General features: G+C 42.0%; 1 protein-coding gene across 6 annotated transcripts in view; it reads left to right on the top strand.

Moving 5' to 3' along the window:
* NCOA4 (nuclear receptor coactivator 4) overlaps positions 1–26,959 on the top strand; it is a 63,819-nt gene extending 36,860 nt beyond the window's left edge. Inside the window, exons 2-11 of one of the 6 annotated variants that reach the window (XM_029244790.1) lie at positions 1,997–2,110; positions 18,329–18,483; positions 20,212–20,352; positions 20,541–20,629; positions 20,931–21,039; positions 21,584–21,673; positions 22,211–22,357; positions 23,444–24,457; positions 24,859–24,999; positions 25,347–26,959. In XM_029244790.1, the coding sequence (XP_029100623.1) occupies positions 18,343–18,483; positions 20,212–20,352; positions 20,541–20,629; positions 20,931–21,039; positions 21,584–21,673; positions 22,211–22,357; positions 23,444–24,457; positions 24,859–24,999; positions 25,347–25,352 (1,878 nt within the window). In that variant the 5' untranslated portion in view covers positions 1,997–2,110; positions 18,329–18,342 and the 3' untranslated portion in view covers positions 25,353–26,959. Of the gene's footprint in view, positions 1–1,996; positions 2,111–4,171; positions 4,432–12,264; positions 12,403–18,328; positions 18,484–20,211; positions 20,353–20,540; positions 20,630–20,930; positions 21,040–21,583; positions 21,674–22,210; positions 22,358–23,443; positions 24,458–24,858; positions 25,000–25,346 lie in introns of those variants that run through there. The other 5 variants (XM_029244794.1, XM_029244789.1, XM_029244792.1 and 2 more) reach the window with 5 other exon arrangements.
* The last annotated feature ends 356 nt before the right edge of the window (positions 26,960–27,315 follow it).

The raw sequence follows: 27,315 nt of genomic DNA, 5'->3' as shown, positions 1-27,315 counted from the left end.
GTGGACCTAGTGTGGAAAACAGTGAAGTGGGAAGAGGCTCGATGCTGGAGCCAACGTAACTGAGTCTGAATCTCCATTCCTTTGTACACCAGCTGTGTGCCCTGTATAAGTTTCTTAATCTCTCTGAGCCTCAGTTTCCTCACTGTAAAATAGGGATCATCAGGTGGATATGAGAATTAAATGAGGGGGCTCCTGGCGGTCCAGTGGTTAGGACTCGGCGCTTTCGCTGCTGAGTGTCTGGGTTCAATCTCTGGTCGGGGAACTAAGATCCCGCAAGCCACGAGTGCGGCCAAAAAAATTAATTAATTAGTTAAATGAGATTCTGCATATAAATTCATTAACTTAAAACAGATTTGATGCCTTCTCTATGCCAGTTATGTGTCCCTCAATCCTGGGACAGTAACTGACTCCGAGTCAGGGCCCACAGAGCCCCTTCCCTCTTTCCTGCCACGTTGCCTATCCCACTTAGCACAGCGCTCCACGTGGAGGAAAGGGGCATATTTTCTCTCCTGCTCAGAGCCGACAACTCCTTTCCCCTATAATTATCTCGCCACCTATGAAATTTCTCTCATGAACTTCTTTTTTGTGATAGCAAAATACACGTTTTTTTGGTTTGTTTTTTTTGTGTGTGTGTGGTATGCGGGCCTCTCACTGCTGTGGCCTCTCCCGTTGCGGAGCACAGGCTCCGGACGCGCAGGCTCAGCGGCCATGGCTCACGGGCCCACACGCTCCGCGGCATTTGGGATCTTCCCGGACCGGCGCACGAACCCGTGTCTCCTGCATCGGCAGGCGGACTCTCAACCACTGTGCCACCAGGGAATCCCAAAATACACGTTTTGATTAAAATTTCTCTGGGAGAATTTTTTAACCCATTGCACTCTCTAAGGCAGTGGTCCCCAGCCTTTTTAGCACCAGGGACCAGTTTTGTGGAAGACAACTTTTCCATGGGTGGGGGGGGCGGGGTGGTGGGGGATGGTTCAGGCGGTAATGCGAGCGATGGGGAGCCGCAGATGAAGCTTCGCTCGCTCGCCCACCGCTCACCTCCTGCTGTGCGGCCTGGTTCCTAACAGGCCGCGGACCAGTACTGGTCCTTGGCCAGGGGGTTGGGGACCCCTGCCCTAGGGGCCGTTGTCCAGATATGAAGCTGCCTAGTGGCAGTCGAGGCTGAGGTTGGTGGCCCAGGCTGCTCTGGCCTCCCCACTACCCAGGCCACCTACCCCAGGTGCCTTGGGAAAAGCTTCTTCCAGTCTTCCCTTTGGTTTCCTGATTACCCTTTGGGAAGAGAATTGAAATGTCCTCTTTTGTTAAAATAAGTCAACGGTCACCTTGTGGAAGGAAACATTGTCACAAATGGCCCTGGGGATGGCTGTTCTGTGTACACCTTGGGGACGGGCAATTTAAATCTGGGGTTTACAGTTGGGTTTCAAGGGGGCAATGAGCCCTAAAATTGTTGGCAGCCTTGAATGTGTGGGTGGATTTTCCCCGGGGAGATTGTTTCCAGTTTTCATCAGCTTTTCCTAGGGCTCCATGGTCCCTGCCTGGAGTGACTCGTTGTTTCTGTTGGCTGAGCCAGCTCTTGACTTAACAAGCCTCTATGCCAGGCTTGGGACAACCATTCCCTTCCCACATTCAAGCAGCAGTACTGCTGGCTACTTCTTGAGCAGGGAGGACAAGAAGAGCCAGGCTGAAGCAAGCTGCCTGGCCTCAGAGGAGTCCAGACCTGCCTCTGGGCCTGTTGGAAGTTGCTGTGGTCCTGTGTGCGCGGGATGGAATTTACCAACAATGTCAGGGATGGTCTGTGTTCATAGTCTAGGTCCTATATATATATGGGTACCGATTCCTGAAGGTGGCATTTTGGGGTTCCCAGACAAGGGGTGACCTTAAATAGGTGAGGGGCACCCCAGACACCTGGAGTGCAAGCTGCTTCCAGCACAAAGCTGGCCCTGGGGAGGCTGGACATCCTATTCCTTCTAACAGGCCTTGTTCTTGTCTCAAGGACAGTGCTGCTGTACCTGTGGATTATGACACAAACAAGTGCCAGATAATCTTCAACAAGGAGACCTGCACCTATGCAGTGGCGGAACAGGAGGACCCAGAAAAGACTTGTGCTGTCAGTGGATGGGTGTTATAATGTGCTTCTCATGGGCCCAGAGCTCCCAGCCTGCTGGGGGCACCCAGGTTCTCCCAGGCCAGGCGTCGTTCTCCTATGGCCTCTAATAGTCTATGATTGTGTAACCCCACCTATCAGTCAAAAGTGTTTTGAGCAAACACTTGAATATGTGTATACTTTTAGTTTATACATTATGTATGCATTGATAATACACACATTATAAAGCATGTAAACATTTAAAGGAGACAAAAATAAATATGAATAAAAGTTATTTTCCCTCCACTCCCATAGATCATTGTGCATCCCTTACTCAGGGGAGCACTGTTGCTTCTCTTGCTTCTGATAGATCTGTGCTTTGCTGCCCCAGTGTCCCACTATCTGGTGAAAAATGCAAAATATAAATGTGTCTTAAAGATGAAATCAGATCCTTTATTTTCTTTGAGGTTTTCATGTTTATCCTTCCTTCCTGTTCTTCAGAGAGTATCTGCTGTGTCCCTTATATAAATCTGTGTTTGCCTGAGGTTAGAGCAGGTTAGAGCAGGATAGCTTGGAAGAAGTGCCTCTAAGCCCACTTGCAGCCCAGTGGGGTGTTAAGAGGCCAGGAGTCCTGCCTTGTAGATGGGGAATGGCTTGGGTGCCGGGCTACAGTATCAGTACTCAAAACTTAGGGACTTAAAACAGTGACAATGCTGATCATCTCTTGCTGTTTCTGTGTTACGGAACATTTGTTCAGTCAACAGGTCCTTACTGAGTGCCTGGCAGTGCTCTAGGCCTGGGGATACAGTAGTGAACCAGAGAGATCAGGTCCCTGCTCTCTTGGGGCTTAGAGTTGGGTGTGTGTGTACGTGACAGATCACAAACAAGCAAAGAGCCTTCTGTTGAACAATCCATGGGCAATCAGTAAAGAGCTTTATTTCCCCTCTGCCCCCTAACCCCACCTGTGCAAACATACTATGTGGACTAGTTGAGCAATCTAGGCAGGTCCTAGATTTGGGTCACCCTAAGATAATAAAAAAGTGCCTTGGTCACTTTTAGTTACAAAAGAAGTCTCAATCCAGAATCTGCCTCTGAATTGAAGAGGGAATGAGGGACAGTATGATGCCATCTTGGCTCCGTCTGCCTGTGGCAGTGTTTAAGATGATTTACTTCCTCATGAGGCTTTTGTGGGCCTTTCTGATATTCCCTGCAGCTCCTCTTTCTCCACAGCTCCGCTCCTAATCACAGGCCATGAGAGCCCTTTTAGCTTCTGCATCTGAACCTATGTTTCCTGTTGCTGTCTGCTGAGATAGCCTTGCCCCTTGTTATTCTTGGGTGAGATGCATAAAACCCAATTACAATCATTTCCTTTGCAAATCCTACTCATGGGAAATCTGGGGAGCCGTTAGCAGCTAGTATTGGGGACTTCTGTCAGAACTAAGACAGAAAGATTCTTATTTTAACATCTGGTAATAAACAAACAAACAACTAAATAAAATTCCAATATGTATAATTAATGCCAAAATGTGAGGGGAGGTACAGAGTGGTGGAATGTGGAGTGCAGAAAACTGTGTGGTGTGTGATATGGTGCAAACAAGAAAATGCTTTGAAGTCAGATGGTGTAATTTGGAACCTGGGCTTTGACATTTATTTATTTATTTACTGAATTTTAAAAAATTGTGGCAAGATATACATAACATAAATTTATCATTTTAACCATTTTTGTGTACAATTGAGCAGCATTTAGTATATTCCCATTGCTGTGCGACCATCACCACCACCCATATCCAGAACTTCCCATCATCCCAAACAGAAACTCTGTACTCATTAAACAATAACTTCCCTTCCCCAAGTCTGCGGCAACCACCATTCTATTTCCTGTCTCTATAAATATGGCTGTTGTAGGTACCTCATATATATGGAATCATACTTTGTCCTTTTGTGTGTTCTGACTTTTATTTTTGCATCTGTACGTTAAGCCTAAATAATATCTGACTTGTTAGGACATCTGGTGTGAGAGAATCACTTAGGATAGTCCTCGTTACAGAGCCTGCCTTCGACAAATGTTTCTTTCATTTAACCTTATTTATTCCTAAACGGCTAAAGGACCCTGATCTATGGCCCAGGAAAACTTGTGCGCCGGCGCTCTCGCCCTCTGGAGGGTAGTCAAGGACCTTGGGCCGACTCGACTTGAGATCTCGCGAGACTGTCAAACATTTGGTAAGAGGCGTGGGAGGAAGGTTGTGTTCTCGCGAGAAGTCTGCCTTTAGGCCCTTGGCTTGTGTCGGGCAGTGCCTCTGTCCGCTAAGGTCTCCTCAGAACGCCCGGAGCTGCACTCGGAGGTGGTAAGTACCGGAGGGGCTAGCGGGGCGGGCGTGCCTCCTCCCTATCTCAACGCCGCGGGTCGGTCTGGGGCGCCATGGCCGCGTACCGGACCGGCCCGGGCCTGTCTGGGGCTGCCTTTCGAAGCCGGCCTCTCCCTCGACCCGCTTGCCTCGAGGGCGGCCTCCTCCTGCCTGCCCGCCGGCCTGGGCCTGCCTTCCTCTCTCTGGCCCTCGACTCTCGGCCTGAGGGCCACCTCTTTCTCCCCGCCCGGCCTGTTCTCCCTTCGTCCTTAGACACTCTGGCTTGGGGACCACCAACGGCTGTCTGCCCGCCCGCCCCCCGGCCCCGGCTGTGACAGCTCCAAGTTTTTGCTCCCTCTCGCCGGCGTCACTTGGAGCAAGGAGGGGCCTGTTTTCCCGAACGGACTCAGAGTATATACATTCCTAGCCTGTTGGGTGGAAACGCGAAGAAGATAACGTTTTTTTCGGCCCTCTACCTGCCAACACAGCGTCACTTACCGTAAAGTGCTTGTAGTTCTCCTAACAGTCCCGAGAGGTAGTTCCATTATCTCCTTTTTACAGATGAGAAAAGCGAGGCTTGCTAGTTCATTGACTCATTCCACCAACAATTATTTAATTCAGTGCCTATATGTTAAGGGTGTTGAGGATATAGCGATGAAAGAAAATGGGCACAGCCCTTATTTTCATGGAACTAAATTCTTGTGGCAGGAGCAACAATGATCATATAGTCTTAAGTGTCACATCATGTAACAGGGGTGATGCGATCAAGAATGGCAGAAGGCGGAGTGCTAGTGTCTGTTTGACCCCAAAGGCAGAGCTTTTTTCACCATACCATTTTGTGTTGTTTTCTAATCAGGGTAAGGTTTACCATAGCATAACTGTTTGAACCACCTACTTGGTAATATGGAAATATGGTTGTAGGGACTATTGAGTTACTTCCTGGGTGAGAACGGGGCAGGTAATCATAGCTGGCTCATTTCTGCACAGCGTACTAATGTGACATTTCTGAACTTTAAAGAACCTCAGAGCCTTTGAGGAAGACGCACCCAAATGCTGCAATGGAGGTGGGGGGTGTGGTGCATGTACCTTTGAGGCAAGTCACTTGGTTTACATTTTGACAGTTTGCTAGCTTGCAGATTTGTTAAGTAAGTGAGATGGTATATGTAAAGTCTAGCACGGTAACATTTCTTACATTTTAATATTCTTTCCTCCTTTTCTATTGTCCTTGGGTCCCCAGGGAAAACCTAGTGGTCTAAGGTTTTATGATAACTGTATTTTGTGTTTAAATAAACTTATACAATTATATTATTACGTTTGGGAAAAGAGGTATTTCAAAAGTGGAGAAGCCTGGTGAGCTATGCAGGGAAAGTAAGATGTGATTCTCAAAGAGGGAGGAGGTATCTTATTTTAGAATTATATAGGTTTCCCCACCCCACCCACATTTTATTAAGATTCAGTCAGTTTAGCTGTGCCAGAATCTCAGTAGCCTGTGTAGGGGCTTCATAAAACTGCACAGGCGATTCTGATACATATCCCTCCCCCACTAGCTTCCTGGCTAGTGTTTTATGATCATTTCCCTCCCAGAGTAAGTGTTGGCACACTGGAAGGCATTCAGAGCAGTGGTTGCTGCTGGTGGACTTCTAAATCGCAGTCTATTTCAAAGTTTTCTTATTTTCTTAGTTTTCGGTGACTCAATGGCACAAATTTCCCTCTAGATGGCAAGTTTACCATTGTGTCCTTGGGGACTATCATAGTATGTGTCAGCTTAGACACTCAATAAATATTTGTTGAATGAATAAAAAGAGATAATAAAATCTTGACACCTAAATGATCCCTTCAACATACATTGTGTGGTTGGAGACCTTAGACTCATCTGGCGTTAAATCTTGGTTCTTTTACTTGGAATCCTGTGACTGTAGGTAATATATCTAACCTTGTCAAGCCTTAGTTTCTCTGTTTTTAAAATTGTGTTGATACATCACTAATCATTAGAGAAATGCAAGTCAAAACCACAATGAGGTATTACCTCCCACCAGTCAGAATGGCCATCATCAAGAAATATACAAACAATAAATGCTGGAGAGGGTGTGGAGGAAAGGGAACCCTCTTTCACTATTGGGAATGTAAATTGGTACAGCCACTATGGAGAACAGTATGGAGATTCCTTAAAAAACTAAAAATAGAACTACCATATGACCCAGCAATCCCACTACTGGACATATACCGTGAGAAAACCATAGTTCAAAAAGAGACATGTACCACAATGTTCATTGCAGCACTGTTTACAATAGCCAGGACATGGGAGCAACCTAAGTGTCCATTGACAGGTGAATGGATAAAGAAGATGTGGCACATATATACAATGGAATATTACTCAACCATAAAAAGAAACGATATTGAGTTATTTGTAATGAGTTGGATGAACCTAGAGTCTGTCATACAGAGTGAGTAAGTCAGAAAGAGAAGAATACAGTATGCTAACACATATATATGGAATCTAAAAAAAAAAAGTTCTGATGAACCTAGGGGCAAGAAGACGGGAATAGAGATGCAGACGTAGGGTATGGACTTGAGGACACGGAGAGGGGGAAGGGTAAGCTGGGATGAAGTGAGAGAGTAGCATTGACATATATACACTACCAAATGTAAAAATAGATAGCTAGTGGGAAGCAGCTGCATAGCACAGGGAGATCAGCTCGGTGCTTTGTGACCACCTAGAGGGGTGGGATAGGGAGGGTGGGAGGGAGGCGCAAGAGGGAGGGGATATGGGGATATATGTATACAGATAGCCGATTCACTTTGTTATACAGCAGAAATTAACACAACATGGTAAAGCAATTATACTCCAATAAAGATGTTAAAATAAATAAATTGTGTTGATAGTGCATACATACCTTACAGTTTTGTGAGGACTAAATGAGATAATGTGTAAAAGTAAAAGTCTTGGCACATAGATATATTAAATACTTACCGAAGCCATTCTTTTTTTTTTAATATAAATTTATGTATTTATTTTTGGCCACGTTGGGTCTTTTGTTGCTGTACATAGGCCTTCTCTAGTTATGGCGAGCTGGGGCTACTCTTTTGTTGCTGTGCCCATGCTTCTCATTGCAGTGGCTTCTCTTGTTGTGGAGCACAGGCTCTAGGTGCGTGGGCTTCAGTTGTTGTGGCACGGGGCTCAGTAGTTGTGGCTCACGGGCTCTAGAGCGCAGGCTCAGTAGTTGTGGTGCACGGGCTTAGTTGCTCCGCGGCATGTGGGATCTTCCCAGACCAGGGCTCGAACCCATGTCCCCTGCATTGGCAGGCGGATTCTTAACCACTGCACCACCAGGGAAGTCCCTGGATCCATTCTTTCAACGAATATTTATTGAACACCTACTGTATAACAGTGAACAAAAAGACAAAGTCCCTGCCTGTGTGGAACGTATATCTTCTAGTGTGTTTTCTGAAGTGGGATCAGAAAATAAATGGTTTCTACATGTCAGATACTGATAAATACTGTGGAGATAATTTAAAAATAAAATATATTAAGGGGGAGTGTGTGGAAGGAAGACTTATTTTACATAGGGTAGTGAGGAAGATGACACTAAGGAAGAGGAGTGGGCACGATATCTGGAGTATAAATGCAAGGGCCCTGAGGCATGCTGGAGGAGCAGCTCCAGCCTCAGAGAATGAAGACCATTCACTATGCAAGATACACAGTGCAATGTGCTGCTGGATCAGAGAGCACCTTCTGAGTGTTACTGAAATCAGTAAATTCAGTGTCTCTGTATACTTACTAGTTAGGTTGCAAGTCCAGAGTGACTATGATAAGGGACCAACCAATATGTATATACTGGATTAAGTTCAGTTTCATGAAGGAACTATAGATTTCCATGGCAGTTTTATTCTTCCTGCTGCTTTTTGGCCCTCTTAAAATTTTGCTCCGGGTTTTCACTTTGGCTCTGTTTCCTATACAGGTATGTCTAAATACATTGTTGCGACATACAAGATGTAAACAATGCAGGTGGCCTAGGCTGATAAGGAGGCCAAGTTGACCACTGTTGCTCTGGTGAATTGTTTTAATAGTGTTTCTATCTATGCTTGTCAGTTAGAGGAGCTGCCATATAGCCTTTCTCAGCTTGTCTTCTTTGCTTGTTAAATCATAATATTACAGTCATAATTTGTAAACTTCCCACCTAGCCTACCATACCTCAAATCCTAGCAAGTCATCCTTACTCTGAATTAAATAGATTCACTGGCAAGTGAACAAAAAGTTATCTTGAGGGTGCTTTTTTTTTTTTTTTACCACTGACATGAATGCTCATTCCAACTCTCTTAGCCATTCTTATCCCAACTAGTCATCCCTGATTTTGCTTGGCTCAATTATGCAGTGGGATCAAGATGTTCTTTTTGAGGTAAGGAGTATGTTTGGGTGCTAAATATTCCTCTTATCTAGCATTGCCTTGAGTCCTTTACAAATGTAACAATTTGGTTCAGTGAAGGAGTGAGTAACTGGCAACACAGGTTAAAAGGTTTTTGCTTGTCAGTTGCTCATAGACAAGAAGTTAGGTCTTTTAATACTTGGACAATTACAGATTTCATAAGAACATGATCTCAGGTATATTTTGAGTTTTATTTTGGCATATTTTCTAGTCCCCCAGGCTTTAGAGGAGGGAAAATATTTTATAACTTGCTTGCTTCTGTGGGGAAAACTGCAAGGTGTTTACCATATAAAATTAGGGATAAAATGATATTATTACTGTGATGGTAGATAAATAACATGGTTTCCTAACCTTGGCTATATTATGGCGGGAAGTTTCAAGTTGAAGATAGGGCACAGCCCTACTTCTGAAAGCTTACCAAACTTCTATGATGTCAGCTGGAATTTCTGTGGTACTGCAAAATCAGAGAAAAAAATCCAGAGTTGACTGTAAATACAGTTAATGTTTCCCCTTTAACTCACAAATCAGCTGGTGCTTGTGAATCTGTATAGCTGGGCTTTGATGGGCTTGGCATCAGGAAAGACACATTATATCAGTGCCTATCCTGGAATCATAGTTTCAGTAGCAATATCCTTGCTAGTTTTGTCTTGTTTGAAAGAGAACAAAAAGTAATAGTTATGGTAGAAGCATTTACACTTCTGAAAAACCCTCCTGAATTAATGCAGGCCTTAGTGGGACATCAAGTTGATTACTTATGTTTGAAGCAGAATTCTACCATAGTTATTGTGGCTGGTCTGAAATTGAGCATTCATGTAACATTTATTCATCCTTCCATTTATCAAACATGTATTAAGCCTCTGTTGAGTTGAGGGCTACAGCACTGCACAACTCCAGGGACACCATTCTCTTTATTTCAATTCAATAAAGGGGGGTTGGTAATGCCATGATACCGATAGCAGGCAGTCTGTTCAGGGTGTACAAAGCCAAATAATATGTGGTCCCTTCTCTTGGGGACCTCTCAGGCTAAGGAGGCAGACATGTAACATTAAGGGTAACATGTGTTATAGGTGTCATGCTGGAAACTTATACAGATTACAGTGAGCCCAGAGGAGGCAGCAGTTAACTCACTAGGTCAAAACTATTGAGGAATGGGATGCTTGGTCAGGAAAGGCTTAATAGTGTTGGTGACTTAAGCATAGTCAGAAAAGCAGACAGGTGGGGAGAAGGGGAGGAACTGGCTTTGCTGGCAGAGAGAGCTGGGAGAGCCAAGCTGTACAAGGCAAACCAGTCTGGTCTATGCATGGAACTGCTGTCTGGAAGATCACGGTGTGGGCGCTGCTCTGGGGAGACAGCAGGAGAGTCAGGCTGAAGCCAGAAGACAGAGAACTTTATTTATTAAAGAAATTTGGACTTTATCCTGTAGGCAGGGGGGAACCATTGGAGAGTTATAGTTTATGCTCTCTTTAGATGAGATGATCTACTAATCTACCGGGAAATAGATGATTCTCTTGTTGTGAGACACCGTAGAAATCTTGAAACATAAGAGAGGTAAAATGCCTTATGACTTTTTCCCCTTTAGAACTTAAACATTTCATAAATACGCCAGGGCAAATAACAAAGCTTAAGGGAGTAAAGAGGTGCCTGCAAAATCTGAATGCAGAATTCTTGTAGATGTTTATGGTTTTTTTCTCTCCCCAGTGTTTTTATATTTATATACTCTTTAGTAAATCACATCATTATAGTAACAACTAAAGCTGTCATAAACAGAATAACACTGACTCTCAGTAACTGTGTAAGTTCAAGTGAAGAAGAGCTGCAGCATTTAGTGTGCTGAGGCATTGGCCAGGATCCTTTAGAGAGGGCATAGAGACCACTGGTTAGGTAGGTGATGGTCCACAAAGTTCCTACTGTATTTATTTACATTGTAACTATTTTGTAGTGGCATATAAAAGAGAGGTGAAAGTTCTTGACAGTCATTTTTACAGACTGAGAATTCCTTTTTTCTAGCCATTGACTTAAAGTATAAATACAAAGGGCTATCAAATTTTAACTTAACATCATTCAGAGGTATGTATCTTTTTTGTATCTTCACAAAATATGTTCTCCAATGAAGAAATTTTGAATTCAGAGATAAGTTGCTTTCTCATTATTTTTGGTAGTGAATGTCTGAAGTGGGATCCCAGAAACTGTGCAACACAGATAAAGCAGGCACTTCCATAAACTCTGTTCACCTGAAATCTGAGGGATGCTTAATTGAGGGTGATAGTCTTCAGTGTCCACTGGCCTTTGCTTTTTGTCAAGTGGTTTTGCTTTACTCTGTTTATGAAAATAGCTTCATATGCATAGATGAGAGTAAGTATTTTACATTAAAAAAATTGAAGGGAGTGGCAAGGCTGTATAGAATTCTGTCTCTGGCCTGATGGGATATGCAGACTTTGAGGATTATTTTCCGAGAAAAGGGCATCAAAGTAGAGTACCATGAGCGTGATAATCATCAGACAGGAAGTACTTACTATGTGTAAGATACTGTCTTAAACATATTTTTGTATATTCATATAATTCTCATTGAGTTGGGCCCATTATTATTGTCCTCATTTTACAGATGGGGAAACTGAGGCACAGATTGGTTAAGTGACTTGCCTAAGGTTACACCGCATCTAAGTGGCAGAGCCAGGTTTTGTGTGGAAACGGTCTAGCTCCAGAGTTCATCCTCTTAACTACTCTGTATTACTGTCTCTCCTGGTGGAGCTTTCATTTCACTATTGTATTCCCAGCACCTAGAATAGAGCTTGGAATCTGGTTGGTGCTCAGTCAGCTTGTTGAATGAGAAGCATCCATGAGTGTTAAATGCAGCAGTGGATTGAGGCCGTGTGGGAGTGTGTTTGAGAGAGACAGAGGGACGCTGGGGTATAGGTAGAGGTATGTCACAGAAGTGAGATGTCAGAGCCTGAAACAAAAGCCGGGCCTTGAACCTGTTAGGCTGACAGTGGTAATCTCAGGGAGTCAGGAGCTACTGGCCAGGAACATTCCAGTAATAACTCCGGAAGCCTTCTGACTGGCCCACGTTTGTTATTTCTTTGTAGTGATTAGCAGCAAAATCCTTAAATCAAAGACGTCTTGACGATTTGGGGCGCGGATCGGGGTGGACACAGGCTAAGCGCTGGAGCAGGTGGGCCGAGGAGAGGCTGGAGAGGAGCCCCTGGCATCCCTCGGGGCTCTGCGAGCTGGCTTTCGCCCTGAGCGGTCGGGCGGGGATGGTGGCGTCCAGCCGGGAGCCCAAGCGGCTTGGAGCCACGCCGGAGCCTTGCGGCAGGCTGCGGGGGTGTCCTCGGGCAGCTGTAGGGTCTCGCAAGCCGCCCGAGTGGGCGGAGCCTCTGGCCCCACCCCGGCGCCGACGTGCGCGCTCCCGCCCGCCCGTGGGGCGCTGCCAGGCGCGCGGGCGGGGCGCGGCCTGAGGGTTCAAGGAAACTTTGTCACCCTGGTCGCGGATAAAGCAGCGTTCTGCTTGCCGGGCAGCTCACACGGTGGGGACCTGGCCTGCAAGGAGGTACGTTTGGCAGTGCAGGGCCGCAGCGGGAGCCCTCGGGGTGGGCTCCCCTTGCCGGGCTGGGAACGGGCCCTACGGCCGGGCTGTGCGCATGCGTACTGAGCAGTACTCGTGCCCGCTCTTAAGCGGAGAGTGAACGCGCGGCTGCGGCTTCCAGGGAGGACGGGACCCAGGCTTAGGGCGACAGTGCTCCTAGAAAGTGTTGGGAAACCTGGAAAGTCGCATGAGTCAATGTTGCTTTTGAACTAGAAACGCTTTAATTGGCATTAGATGGTAATGACCAATATTGTGGTCAGTTTTCAGTTACTGCTTCGGAAAGTTGAAGTGCTGGAATTGATTGCTCATAGTTACATGTATAAAGGTAGATCTGAGCGCAGTAAGGTCTGAAGTGTTAAACGATCTTAAAATGTGCTATCGTGAATTTATTACCTTATTTTGTTTGTTTCTTCAGGAATTAATCTTTATTTACATGGTTTTTTAAAAATTACGAAGAATCAGATCTTGAGTTTCAGAAATTATTAAAGAATTAAAGGGTTAGGATAAGATACGTATAGATAACCTTTGAGTTAATGAATTGTGACATAAAAAAACCTTTTGTTTTTTAAAACTGACAGTAAGAAGAAAGAACATGTTAAGAAATGTCTCAAGGTAAAATTGCATGCGGACTATTACTATAATTTTTTTCCTGAAAATTTGTACAGATGTTCTGATATATATTGTCTTATCAAAGATAACCAAATGGGCAGTTAGTGTTTCGAATTTAGTAATTCATAGAACATAGTAAGTGTCTTATGGGTCTGTTTTTTAAGGGCTTGGTCTTTTCGCAGTGATTTAGATGCTAGGAAAATAAGTGAAAAGTGGACACCTTTTTTGGAGAGGAGGGCCATTTGGGAAGGGGGGACAAGCAGTGAGACCTGGAAGGTGCAGTTAGAAATGATATAAGCATTCAGACAGAGGAATGGAATGCGGAATGGTTGTGATAAGATGTGAGATCTGAACCCAGGGCTGTTGCTCCTGTCCTTCATCTTGGAAGTGTTTTGATTATTCTGAGTCTATCATGATGTGCTGTTTATTTTTGTTAGCATTATCTAAGGAAGACGGTTCTGAAAAATTGTTATAATTTATTGAGGACTATGAGAATGGGCTGAGATTCTTTTTTTTTTTTTTTTTTTTTTTTGCGGTACACGGGCCTCTCACTGTTGCGGCCTCTCCCGTTGCGGAGCACAGGCTCCGGACGCGCAGGCTCAGCAGCCATGGCTCACGGGCCCAGCTGCTCCGTGGCATGTGGGATCTTCCCGGACCGGGGCACGAACCCGTGTCCCCTGCATCGGCAGGCGGATTCTCAACCACTGCGCCACCAGGGAAGCCCTGGACTGAGATTCTTAATGGAAGGTGTTCCATTAGTAACCCATTGGAATGTTAATTTTAATCTTTAGTGTTGGCAAATAAAAAGAATTTATGGGTGATAATACACTAAAGGAAGAACAAGCTGGTCAGAAGGAGAGAATCCAGGATGCTAGTTCTAAACCCAAATCTGCGTGTAATGGCTGTGGATGGGTCATTTAAACTCTCTGGGGCTTTGTGGCTTCACCTGTTTAATGAGAGTAGTCTACTAAAGAGATGACTAAGGTTTTCCAACTTTAAATTGTGGTTTGTGTCGGTCACAAGAGGGTTATGTTTCTTTGGAAATTTTATGGTTAAACCATATGATAAGGACTTAGCTTCATTTGTGGTTTAGTTGCTCAGTTCTGGTTCCATGATCTTTGGATTTCATAACTAGATTTGTGCAAAGCATTGTGCAAGTATGGCATATATAGTTTGTGGAACTCTTCTTTGAGGGAAGCTCCAGGTTTTCCTGGAGCCTTATTCATTTGTTTGAGGGATGTGTGTGTTTCCCCCTCTATCTCTCTCCTCCTCCAAAACCTAGAACAGGAACCCTAGAGGCAGGGAAGTTTTAGAAAGCACTTAAACTTTTAACTTGTCTCAAAAAAAAAAATACACATTTAAGGCAATCCTCTGTTGAAGGTGGTAGGGCATTAGTTTGTATTATAAAGGTGAAGAGAAGAAGACATTTTTAGTAGTCTTTCATTGATCTGAATTTTAGAATTAGAGCTGATTTGGTCTAATCTTTTTACAGGTAAGAAAACAGGCAAAAGTGTGTGTACACTTGGTATATATTAGAGAGTTTAGACTACTGAGCTTTTGCCATAAAAACAACTTGCCTTTTGCTGGGTTTTATAGTGAGAGAGTATATGGGGAGCTATATTTATTAAACAGGTACCACATCCTCACCCCTAAGTCTATGAGGTAAGTATTGTTATCCTCACTTATTTAATTAAGACATTAGGTTCAAAAAGGGCAAATGGTCCAAGGTCATAGCATTGATTAATGGCTAAATGATTCTAAGTCAGGGCCTCCTCACTTCAAAGCCTTTTCTAGCTTCAGTGCTGCTTTCTATATAGTCCATAGGTGGAGATTCTTAAGGTCCCCATAATTCAGCTAACCAAAAACAACCAAAGCGTTAAAAAGTGCAGTGTGCAGGGCCTGGGTTAAGTGCCTAAAGGCAGGTACTGTCTCACTTTAACTTCATTGCAGCACTTCGTAGCTACTGTCATTGTCCACATTTTTCTAGAGGAAACTGAGGTCCAGAGAAGTTAAGTAACTCGCTCATGGGTCTGAAGGTTGCAGATGGAGCTGGAATTCTGGTTTGTCAGGCCTCAGAGTAATCTCTTAAACATCGTGCTTGCTACATTGGCTCTCTAACCTGAAAGGAATGGTGAATTTTTGAAATTGACCATATGAGCTAGATAACTCATAAATGTCTCTTTGGATGTGACATTTCATAAAGCTAGCTCAGGCTTCACCTTATTGTGGTTTGAATTCACCCATGTGGTGGAGTTCTTGATTTCAGCTCTGAGGGCTCTCTCCTCACTGCAGTACAAGAAGGCAAACCTTTGCACAGGTTCTTTCTTGGGATTTCAGCTATGGAAGCTGACTGCCCCTTGACTGCTCCACAGGGAGGAGGAGGGTCAGAGCCAAGGGCAGTGAAGGGACAGACACCCCTGGGGCTGGCCGTAAAGGAATGAAACAGGTTTTCTTAATGGCTTTAAAGACCCCTACTCTAACAAGGTTACTGTTTTGAAGGATAACACTCATTTTAATTTGAAAACAAGGGATAAATATGTGGGGAAAATCCGTTTTGTAACTTTTAAATCTCATCCTATTTTCTATCCATAACTGATAAGGGGAAAATCCAATTTGTGTACTTTTGCCATATTCTGTTCTTGTTAGGCAGTTGTATAGTATTTGTGACGGACTTGAGAAGACTTCTCTAAGTCAGCACTGTATGCATTTGAATTTGTCTCCCACGTGATCTAGAGTTCTGGGGTATTTGACATTGTGAAGCAACATTTTGACTTAATGTTACTGTTTAAATTTTACACTGTGCCAGGCATTGTGGCATTGCACACACATGGTGAGGACCTAAGAATGGGAAATTTGGCACAGGTGAAAGTTGGTTATACATTTGAAAGACACCTAAACATGCTTTGCATATAAGTAACTTAAGTGAAAAGTGAAGCAACTTGTGGTAATGAGGTGACATTCCACTTTCTGAATATGAGCATTTCACTCGTTATGCAGGTATTGTTCAAAGTTCCTACAGTGTGCACTAAGTGCACACTAATGGTGTGCTTAAAACAGGGCAGCTTACAGTGTGAGAAAGAAGGTAGCAAAGTAGCTGCAGCTGGTGTTTCAAGGGTTGGAAAAAAAATCTCCAAGGGGATTCCTGTCAAATCCAGTTAATGAATCCCTTCCATTTTAGAGATCATTATGGGGAAACAGACTGTGGCAACAAAATAGCAGGGGGAAGTTAGAAAATTTCCTGAATCTTTCAGGAACTCTAGTTCCTGAATGTGAATTTTCTGCTGAGATGGTCAAAAGAAAGCCTACTGGGCTTTTTCCTCCCGCTGTCTTATTTCTGGGGGTGGGGAATCACAGTGTTCTGCCCGTTTCAGCTTCTAGCTAGCCACCTGGCCCTAAACCTCGGCTTGAAGATGCAGTGTAGGCCAGAGTTCCCTGTGTCTCAGATGAGCAGTCAGCCATTTGCAGACTGCTGTTCAGCCGAAAGCTGGCTTGCTTCTCTGAGAAGGTCGTTTCCTTCTGGACTGTTAGGAAGTTCTTTTATATGTTGCCTCAGATATCTTCTATTAATCCTCCTCTACTCCTTTGGGTCATTCTGAACAGGTCTAATTCTATTTGACAGGTCTCCAAGTATTCCAGAATAGTAAATTTGTCCTCCCAGAGACTCCTTTTATCTAAACAGCCTCCCTTCCTGGAGAAAGTTTTCATGGTTTTGAGGCCCCTTTCTTTTTTCTTCTAAATGCCTCTTTCTGAAGTTTGCTATTCAGAAAGAAATTTCAAAATTAGTCTAATAAACATGGAACTGATTAGTGGCAAATGCTATACTTCTGGTAAATGTAGTCAAATAGCATGTAAGTAATTTCCCTCTGAGATCCAGCACACTGCTAACTCATATAGAGCTTGCTTTCAATTAAAAACCTCCATCCTTTTACATTTATTCTCTTCCACTTTGCCCTCCCCCATTCAAGTAAAAAAAAAAAATCTACATTTTTGTTTTATAAGATTTAACAGCTATGTAGAGATTGTTTGGAATCTATTTTTGTCACAGCCCCGTGTTGTCTCCAACTTTAATGTCTGCCTTCTGTGTTTTCATCCAGGCAATTAGGGAAAACAGTTGAGTAATTGGGGAAAACAGGGGCATACCTCTAAATACTTAACAGACTGGTTTCAATTCATTATCCTTTGAGTACTTTGTAAAAAATAATTTTATGATTCAATTTAGTTGGCCTGTTTTGCCCATGTTCACTTTGTCCACAGAGATGGTATACAACCTTGTCACAAGTCTTACTATTGTCCAAATATATCGTGTCTAAAGGATTACGTTGACTGGCCAGTTCAGTAAAACTACCCAAGAAGGAAATAATTTTGGTGTCACAGGGCTTAGTGAATCCATTCCGGGGTACTGTGATCACTGCTTTCTTTTTGTAAGTATTTAGAAACCATCTCTGATTCTAGATCTATCCAGGATACACATCAGACTGTTCTTCCAGCAGTTTTTGTCAAGCTTTGCTTCATTCCTTTTCTGACAGTCTTCTGTCCCAGTCTCATAGCATTATATCTTGGGTTATGTGGTATTTTTCCACTTCTGTTTCTTCTCTCCTATGCTTATTAGAAAACTCTCTGTGGTTTCCCACACCAGTTTCTCTAAGTACCTCCCTTATAGCAGAATCCCATGAAATTATTTTGTCAGATTTACATTCCTGAGAGTTTCCTAGCTATGAAGGCATCCCTGAGTTCTTCCTAAATAAAAAAGGAGGGGGGGAATAAAAAATTTAATCCTCCCAATAAATTTAGGTTAATGTCAGATCTAAACAGTGTTCTAAACTCTGTGTATTAGGTTATTGGTTTGCACCTTCTTTCCAAAGTAATTATGGGTCCTTCTAGACCTTTTAGTCTTCAGCTCTAAATCTGTAAAACGAGAACACATGCCCCCTATGACTTCAGGTATGTAAATAGAAACAATCTAGTGTTCTTTTAACTTTTTGGAGGCTATATGCCCTATCAATTCAGGCAATTTAGTGTATTTTTTCAGAAATATCTGTTCCCATGTAAAGTGTAACTAAAGTAGATGCATAGGATTTTTGGGCAGGAACACAGTAATGGTGGGCGGGGAAGAGGAGGTAATATTTATTAAGGGTATACTATGTACCAAGTCCTATGTTGGAAGTAATCTAAGTAGTTAGTAACTGGGAGCTGGTTGGAATAATCATTTGGGGGATGATTGCAGGGTGGTTTTTGGTTGTAATTATGGTGCAATTTGGATTGTTCTTTTTTTCTTTTAAAGGAACAGGGAGCAGAATGAGTACCTCACAGGACCAGAGTGGCTGCTCCAGTAATAAAGAACCCCATTTGAGGTGTTGTGATGCACGGAGGGACTTGGAGCTTGCTATTGGTGGAGTTCTCCGGGCTGAACAGCAAATTAAAGATAACTTGCGAGAGGTGTGACATGTGCTTTTCTCTTTCCTTGTCTGAACTCTTATTACAGGGCTGGTTAGAGCATGGCGAAGGGATTGGCTTCTCCAAACCCAAAAGTTTTACCCCATGCCTTGCATGGTCTGCCTGAAATGTTGGTGCCTTTGATTCCAAAGGGAAAATAAAGCAGATGTTAGAAGAGTTTGGAAACTCCTGCACCACCTTAGATAATTCAGTCCAGCGTGCATTTTTTTTTTTTTTTTTTTTTTTGCGGTACATGGGGCTCTCACTGTTGTGGCCTCTCCCGTTGCGGAGCACAGGCTCTGGATGCGCAGGCTCAGCGGCCATGGCTCACAGGCCCAGCCGCTCCGCGGCATGTGGGTTCCTCCTGGACTGGGGCACGAACCCGTGTCCCCTGCATCAGCAGGTGGACCCTCAACCACTGTGCCACCAGGGAAGCCCCAGCATGCATTTTTGATTGCTTCTGTGTGTGGTCCCTGTGCCAAGCACTGCCATCCACTAAAAAGTAACAAAGTGAATGAGCTCAGCTCATTGAACTGGTCAGTTGTGTTCTTAATGTGTAAAGGATGGCACTTCAGCATGTCCCCTACCATCTGTTAATTTGGTATTGGCATGGTTTTGGTGGTGGCATGGTTTTGGTGGTGGCATGGTTCTATAAACGACTTAATTGTTAGAGCTAGCCAGAACGAAATCTGTTCCTTCTATTGGCCTAATAACGTTCTGCTGGTGAGTGGGTAGACCAAGTGTTACATGACTTTGAAATACCACTTTACTATCCAGAAAAAGGTGTTTTAAAATATAGTTTCTTGGGGCTTCCCTGGTGGCGCAGTGGTTGAGAGTCCGCCTGCCGATGCAGGGGACACGGGTTCGTGCCCCGGTCCGGGAAGATCCCACATGCCGCGGAGCGGCTGGGCCTATGAGCCATGGCCACTGAGCCTGCGCGTCCGGAGCCTGTGCTCTGCAGCGGGAGAGGCCACAACAGTGAGAGGCCCACATACCGCAAAAAACAAAAACAAAAACAAAACAAAATATATATAGTTTCTTATATGGATTCTCCTGGATAATTTATAGCTGTTATGATTTTCTTCCTTAGAATTTTTATATTTATCCCTCTTTTGAATCATTCTTTATGCTTCCAGAGACATTTCGTTTATAATTTTACATAAACTGTCTACCCTGATGGTCTTCTGGCTGTTGATATGTAGTGACACATCTCTTTACTAAATTGGCCTACTGTAAATGTGTTGCTCATTTGTAGGGTGAGAAAAGAGGTAAGGGCTAGTTATTAAGTTAATATTCTTGTCTTCTTCCACTGATGAATTTGTAAAACTATAGGTTTTCAAATTATGTGGAAAACTTAGGGGCATCAGTATCACATGACATATCCTTGTATTTTCTCTTGACTCCTTTAGGACACCCAAAATAAACCTGATCCTCTTAGAAGAAGGAGTATTGAAGGAGGATTTTGGAGCTTAGATATGCATTTATGGCTGGGATTCTTAAACTGGGTCCATGGGGCTTTGGTGGTTTCATGGATGGGATTCAGGACTCAACGCTGAAATTATAGGCAAAATTTTGAATGTACGCATTTTTCTGGGGAGACACTGCTTAAATGTCATTGGATAATCAAAAGGATTTGTGACCCCTAGAAGTTTAGGGACCTCACCATTCTGTGGGAAACACCATTCTTTGAGCTTACAGCACTAGTGAAGCTAACATATATATGTTTTCTAGGTCAAAGCCCAGATTCACAGCTGCATAAGTCGTCACCTGGAATGCCTTCGAAGCCGTGAGGTGTGGCTGTATGAACAGGTAGATCTGATCTATCAGCTTAAAGAGGAGACGCTACAGCAGCAGGCCCAACAGCTGTACTGGGTAAGATGACTGCAAGGCCATGATTGGTTTGAATGTGGTTTCTGGTTTCCAGAGACTTTTTCCTGTAATGCAGCACTAATATAGATGAGATAAAAATTTAATCTCAAGTGCTATTTGCTATTTGTTAACTTGGATACACTTGGTGCTTTTAGTATCATTGTGGCTAGATGGTTTCATTTGTTTTATAGTTGCTGGGTCAGTTCAATTGTCTTATTCATCAGCTGGAGTGCACCCAGAACAAAGATCTAGCCAATCAAGTCTCTGTGTGCCTGGAGAGGTAAAGACCCTTTTTGCTTGCTTTGACTTTGGCTCTTTGACTTTGATGTATTAAAAAAGAGTCACTTTGTAACTCATTGCATGATTTGGATTTAACTTGACGTTTCTCTTCCTTCAATAAGATCATCCTGCTTTATATATTTAATATCATACTTGGTGGTACATGGTTAAGTCATCTATCTTTGGTTGAGTGTCTTAGAAAAGTACAATCATTTCAAATAACTCACAATTTGGTTTTTATTTTGGATGAATTTGAAATAGATGTTTCTTTAAAATAGCCAGGTTTTATTTTTTTTCTCCAGACTGGGCAGTTTGACCCTCAAACCTGAAGATTCGACTGTCCTACTCTTTGAAGCCGATATAACTGCCCTGCGCCAGGCAATCACCACGTTTGGGTCTCTTAAGACCATTGTGAGTAGTGTTCATCTCAGAAGGTTCATAGTGAGCTTCTTAGGTCTGTGGCCTCACAGGTGGTCTTAAAAATAACACATTTTCACTGTGAATAGTGGCTTTCTTGAGAATTTGATAAGCTTCAGAAATTTCATTTTCTGATTAAATTTATAGAGCATTAGGCTGGTAGTGCTTGGAATGTGGTAGTGACTCATTGATCATCTCTTGAATTCATCTTGTATCTCTTTAAATACGTTTGACTTCTTCCTTACGAAATTTATGTCTTGAATGGTCTTTAGAGTCAAATATGGTCTCATTTGGGTCTTGTTAAAAGTAGTAATACTACCAATTCTGGTGAAGGTTTCTTACATGAAGATAGTTATGTAGTACAATAGGGAGCTCTCAGATTTTATAACTACTTCATAGGTCAGTGAATTTAGTATAAAGAATATTCTAGTGAAATGTAACACTTTGCTTAATACTTTTGAAATTTAGGGATTACAGTTTCACTTTTTTGGTATGAAAGCATAACAGTAAACATGATTAATTTGCTTTTATCTCATAGCAAATTCCTGAGCACCTGATGGCTCATGCTAGTTCATCAAATATTGGGCCCTTCCTGGAGAAAAGAAGCTATATCGCATTGCCAGAGCAGGTAAAATGTCATTTTGTTTCTTGTAACTGAGTTATTACTTGGCTTATATTTCTTTTGGGTTTTGATTATATCACTTTTTTTTTTTGGCTACGAATTATTTGTAAAAAGGCACCAGTGGTAATAAATTAGTTTATGCAATTAAATGCTTCCCTTGAGACTGAATGTCAGAAATTTAGAGGTTTTAGAGGTGTTGAGTAAGAAAGTAATTGTTATCAGTTAGTTCATAAGAATTATCAATAGCTCTCTGATTGGGTTGGTTCTCTCTTAGGGATCCTTCTCTTTATCATCCATAGAGGTGATTTACTTCTAAAGGCAATGTGAATATAGGATCCTAGAAGTTTTGAGTTGAGAAGAACCCTGGAGATCAGCTATACTCCTTGTTTTGTAATTGTGAAAATGGAGGCTTAGGGAAGTCATTTGACTTGTGCAGGGTCAGCATCAAGCCAAGATTAGAGAACTTGGGTCTCCTGCTTTTCTGGCAAACTTTCTACTGCATTTGACATTGCCTTGTTAAGCAGCAAAGTATTGTGTGATTAGCAGAAGTCAGCATCCAGCACCACAGCTGTCCCTCTCAGCAAATGGCTCCTTGGAAGCAAACCTGCCAGCGGTCGCCAAGCTCCTTACATACCCAGTACCAATCTGCAGGACTGGCTCACCCAAAAGCAGACCTTGGAGAATAGTCAGGTGTGTTGCTGCCTTTATTGTTTCTGAGATAGATGAAGTAATAGATGGGGCTAGTTATTAACTGATAGTGTATGTCTTTGTTTGGTTTTTAGCTCTAGTCTGGGAAATATATATCTTTTAATAACTTTTTATTACAATAGTGACACCTCTACACTGTAGATAAAAAGCTTAGGAAAAAACTGTATAAAGAAATACAAGCCCATAATCCCACATGCGGAAACAACCACTGTAACATTTTTGTTTATGCATACATATACTTTTAAAGAAAAATATCATTCTGTAACTTTTGTTTTGGCTAGCAGATTTTTTTACTAATGGAGCATGAATATATTTCTCTGTCATTTAATTTCTTCCATAAAATCCTTCACAGTATATAATATTTCATTGATTGGCTCTAAACTTCAGTTTTTCTGAATATAAATGCATTTCCTCTGCATGTCCAGGAACTAATTATTTGCGTACATTCTTGATTCGCTCTTTAGGAATAAATTCTTAGAAATGGCATTCCTAGATTATAGTTCTGCAGTCCCTTTAAGACTTTTGCTACAGATTGCCAATTTGGCTTTCCAGGAAGTTGATAGCAGTTTATATTCCCACCAGAGTATTGAAGAGACCTGCTTCCTGAAACTTCTCTAATAGTGGTAGTCGTTTACAAGTTTATTTCTCTGAATTTGACACAAAGTAACAGTAAAAACTTTTGTTTTGAGTTTCTTAGATTACTAAGGAGGTTGAGTATTTTTCATGTTTATTAGCCTTCTTTGATGACTTGTCTCATCATATCCATGGCTCATTTTTGTCTTCTTTATTCATAAAGTCACATTATATAGAAGTACTAGCCTCTTCTATAAACCGCTACAAATGCTTCCTCCTATTTTGCCTTGTTTATTTTAAAACTGCAGAAAATTAAGTTTTAATGTAACCATATATTTTAATATCTTAATAGAGAAATCCCATACCTTTTGGCTATGTATATACTTAAATTTAGAAACATTGGGCAGTGTGGTAAATATAAGTAGAAGTCTTATCATTGAATCCCAAAGCAGTCATAATATTCTGGCAAACTAATATTGTGTACTTCTTATGTAGACTTCTGCCAGAGCCTGCAATTTCTTCAGTAAAGTCTGGGGCAACCTAAAGGGCTTGGAAAATTGGCTCCACAAGAGTCAGCAACAAGAAGTTTCTGAAAAACCAAGTTACCAAAAGTGTAACAGCCATTCTACTACCAGTTCTTACTCCACTGAAATTGAAAAGGTTGGAGATCTAGAGCTTCTTGATCAAGATGAGATGGAGCTTTCTGATTGGCTGGTGACTCCCCAGGAATCCCATAAGCTTGAGAAGCCTGGGAATGGCAGCTGTGAAACCAGTGAGAAGTTTAAGCTCTTGTTCCAGGTGTTCCAGGAGTCCTATAGTGTGAATGATTGGCTTGTCAAGCCTGATTCTTGTACCAATTGTCAGGGTAACCAGCTCAAAGGTGTGGAGATTGAGAACCTGGGCAATCTGAAGTGCCTGAATGACCACTTGGAGGCCAAGAAACCCTTGTCCACTCCCAGCATGATTACTGAGGATTGGCTTGTCCAGAATCATCAAGACCCATATAAAGTAGAGGAGGTCTGCAAAGCCAATGAGCCCTGTACAAGCTTTGCAGAGTGTGTGTGTGATGAAAATTGTGAGAAGGAAGCTCTGTGTAAATGGCTTCTGAAGAAAGAAGGAAAGGATAAAAATGGTATGCCTGTGGAACCAAAACCTGAACCTGAGAAACATAAAGATTCCCTGAATATGTGGCTCTGTCCATCCAGAAGAGAGGCAACAGAACAAGCTAAGGCACCAAAGGCAATGGCTTCTTCTAGAATTGCTGATTCCTTCCAAGTCATAAGGAACAGTCCCTTGTCAGAGTGGCTCATTACCTCCTCATGCAAAGAAGGATGTCCCAAGGAAGTGCCTCTTAGAGAGGACAGAGCTGGCATACCAAAGCTTACAAGCCACTTGGCCACTTCCTGGTGTCCCTTTAACACAGCTGACTGGGTCTTGCCAGGAAAGAAGACAGGAAATCTTAGCCAGTTATCCTCAGGAGAAGACAAATGGCTACTTCGAAAGGCCAAGGTGAGCACAACACATTAAAATAGCACCTTTTGAAGTATATTTAATACATTTTTACTTTCTTAATCCCAAACCTTGCAAATGGGCCAGATCCTTAAATATCTTAACTGTTAAATATGGCTTAAGTATTAATTTTGGTGCCATGTTAGCAACAGAATGGAGGATTTATGATTATTCAGACTGAAATTTCTGTGCATTTTCTAGGCCCCAAATCCCCATCTGGCCTATTTTATTGCTACTTATGGAAAAGATTAGGGGTAGAGAAAATAGTTGTCCCCTTTGCTCATTATTAGAATGCCCAACATTTACATCATTCTTTATGGACACTACACTATTTGAAGATGAATTGTTGGTCTCACGCCTCCCAGTTGTCATGTAGCAATCCACCTTTTGTCTTCTTGCAGGAAGTATTACTTAATTCGCCCCTACAGGAGGAACACAGCTTTCCCCCAGACCGTTACGGCCTCCCAGCAGTTTGTGATCTCTTTGCCTGTATGCAGCTTAAAGTTGATAAAGAAAAATGGTTGTATCGAACTCCTCTACAGGTGGGTACATGCCACTAGTGCAAATATTAGTTTTAGCTGCTCAAAGATATTTTGCCTTATATATGAATTCATACTTTGCCCACTGAACTGTATTCCTATTAATGGTTTCTATATTAGGTGAGGTGGGAAAAAGATCATAAAAATTTCATGTATTTCACTTGAACTTGCTCCATGAAGTAACGAGGACATACTTGAAAGTGACCTTTCAAGATGATGTAGCTGTTGGGAGAATTTTTGGAGCCTGTGTGGATTCTAGTAGCTTATTGAGAAGTGAGAGCTTCAGGGTGGGAAACTTGCTTTTTATCCTGCAGTGAAGTGACTTTTTATCTATGGGCTTTTCTTTACAGATGTGAAGGAATGGAGTACTGGAGTCAAGCAAATTTTCTGCAGATTAGCACAAATCCATGAGCTGAGTAACTGCGGCTTGCCAAATCATTGCGTTTCTGGGTCTGATGTAGTTACTTTTCTGCCTAATTTTGAACTAGTGAAGAGAAATAATCAAATTATGAGTTACTGTGTAAAAGAAAAAGGCTGTTTGTTGATGTTGAGGTGATTCAGTTCCTTCTTACAGAAGTATTAATTCACCCCTACACTAGAAACACAGCATCATAGTGGGTAGGTCTTTTTCATAAGCCTCCACGGCTCCTTAGTTTGGGTTGTTATTAGAAGTACATTAAAGCACTGTAGTTTTAAAAATGAAATAGTTTTATAATCAAGGTGTGTTGATGTATTCTGAAACTAGTAAACTTACTTTTTTTTTTTTTTTTTTAACCTAACCTTTTGATTGCCTTCTTTGGATGCTTCCCCTTCTTGTGGGTTTTCTTCCATTAACGGTGAATTCTTCTGTTTAATTAATGTACAATATTATTTCACACAAATAATTAACCTTGCCAATATAGTTGATTTTTCTTACCAAAACAGTATTAACAATCTTGGCAATTTTTGACATTAATTACAAAACATTTTAGCTTACATGCCAGATTCTACATTATTTTTCTTTTTTTTGAAACAAACTCAACTATTTCAAGTTTTATCTTTATTCCCTTTTCTAAACGTTATTATTGAAGTATCTAGACAGCTCTTTCAGAAGGGCTCCATATTGCTTGAAGACTATATTCAGGGTAATCCTAGCCTCTTTCAAAGTATTCTGAAGAACTACAGGCAGAAGAGCCCCAGTGCTGACTAATCAAAAAGCAAAAGGCAAGACATGCTGGAAATGTAGTACTTGAACTATTCACTATCCTAAATGTTACTGGTGCATCCTGTGTAAATGTAAGCTGAACTGGACACCTGGTGCTTTTAACTAGGCATAAATTAAATGTCCTCTCACTGCAAGCATAGCATACCTATAGCTTATAATGCAGTGACATTTTAGTGAATAGGCCGTTTTGAACACTGTGCCTTGGGGTGTGTATTGAAGCTTTATGAAAAGTATTGTTTCCTTAGCATCCCTAAAGTTATGTCCATGCTTTAAAAAGTTTCTCTGTAGGAGAGAAATGGTATTTATACCATGTTTTAAAATTCTGTAAGATGAGACATCTTAGCTGCTTTCCAGGCTTTTACACTATTAAGCCACTCAACTTGCCTATATGTTATTGGAAATACTTTTAAAGTTTGTGATGTGGTCATCTAGAAAGCCCTTTTGGGGAAACTTCACATTCCCAGTGTCATTGCCAACTTCATTAGAATTCTTGAACCACAGCTGAAACGAGCCTATTATTTTTTAGTTCTCCAATACCATTTAGAACTTTAAAACTAAAGGTGGTGGGTAAAAACTTAAGGAGCCTTTCCATTATCTTAGGTTGCAGGAAACCTTGTAGTTTTTGAGGTTTAACACATTGTGTATCCCTAAATTAACAGTCACTGTGCTAATGAGTGTAAAACATTCTTTTGCATTGATGGGTTTTGTGCCTCCCTCCATTAAAAGCATAACAGCCATATAGTTGTCCTGTGATTTGTAAAACACCTTGTCACAAAATTATATGAATGTGATATCCTTTGGTTAGGAGTACAGTTGAGAAACACTTGAACATAAAAACAGTGTTTTTATATTCACTTAAATTTATCAATGTATTTTATGATTCTTGAATTAGCAAATAGGTTATTACTAACTTCCATTGTCTTTCTTGCACACTCTTCATATCTACTTTTAATTTTTAATCTGCTGTTGCAGGTAAGATATTAAACTTTTTCTTTTTTTTTAAACTAGAGGACTTCAGCTGAAGTTCAGTGCTTTTCTGCCAAATTCCTTCTAACTAGATGCATTCAGAAAGGCCCTACTTTACTTTCTCTAATCAATCACAATAGCCACCAGTT

Source organism: Monodon monoceros, unplaced genomic scaffold (assembly GCF_005190385.1).
Source record: "Monodon monoceros isolate NGI ecotype Baffin Bay Population unplaced genomic scaffold, NGI_Narwhal_1 Super_Scaffold_4, whole genome shotgun sequence".
Lineage (NCBI taxonomy): Eukaryota > Metazoa > Chordata > Mammalia > Artiodactyla > Monodontidae > Monodon > Monodon monoceros.
This window is presented reverse-complemented; position numbering and strand designations above follow the sequence as displayed.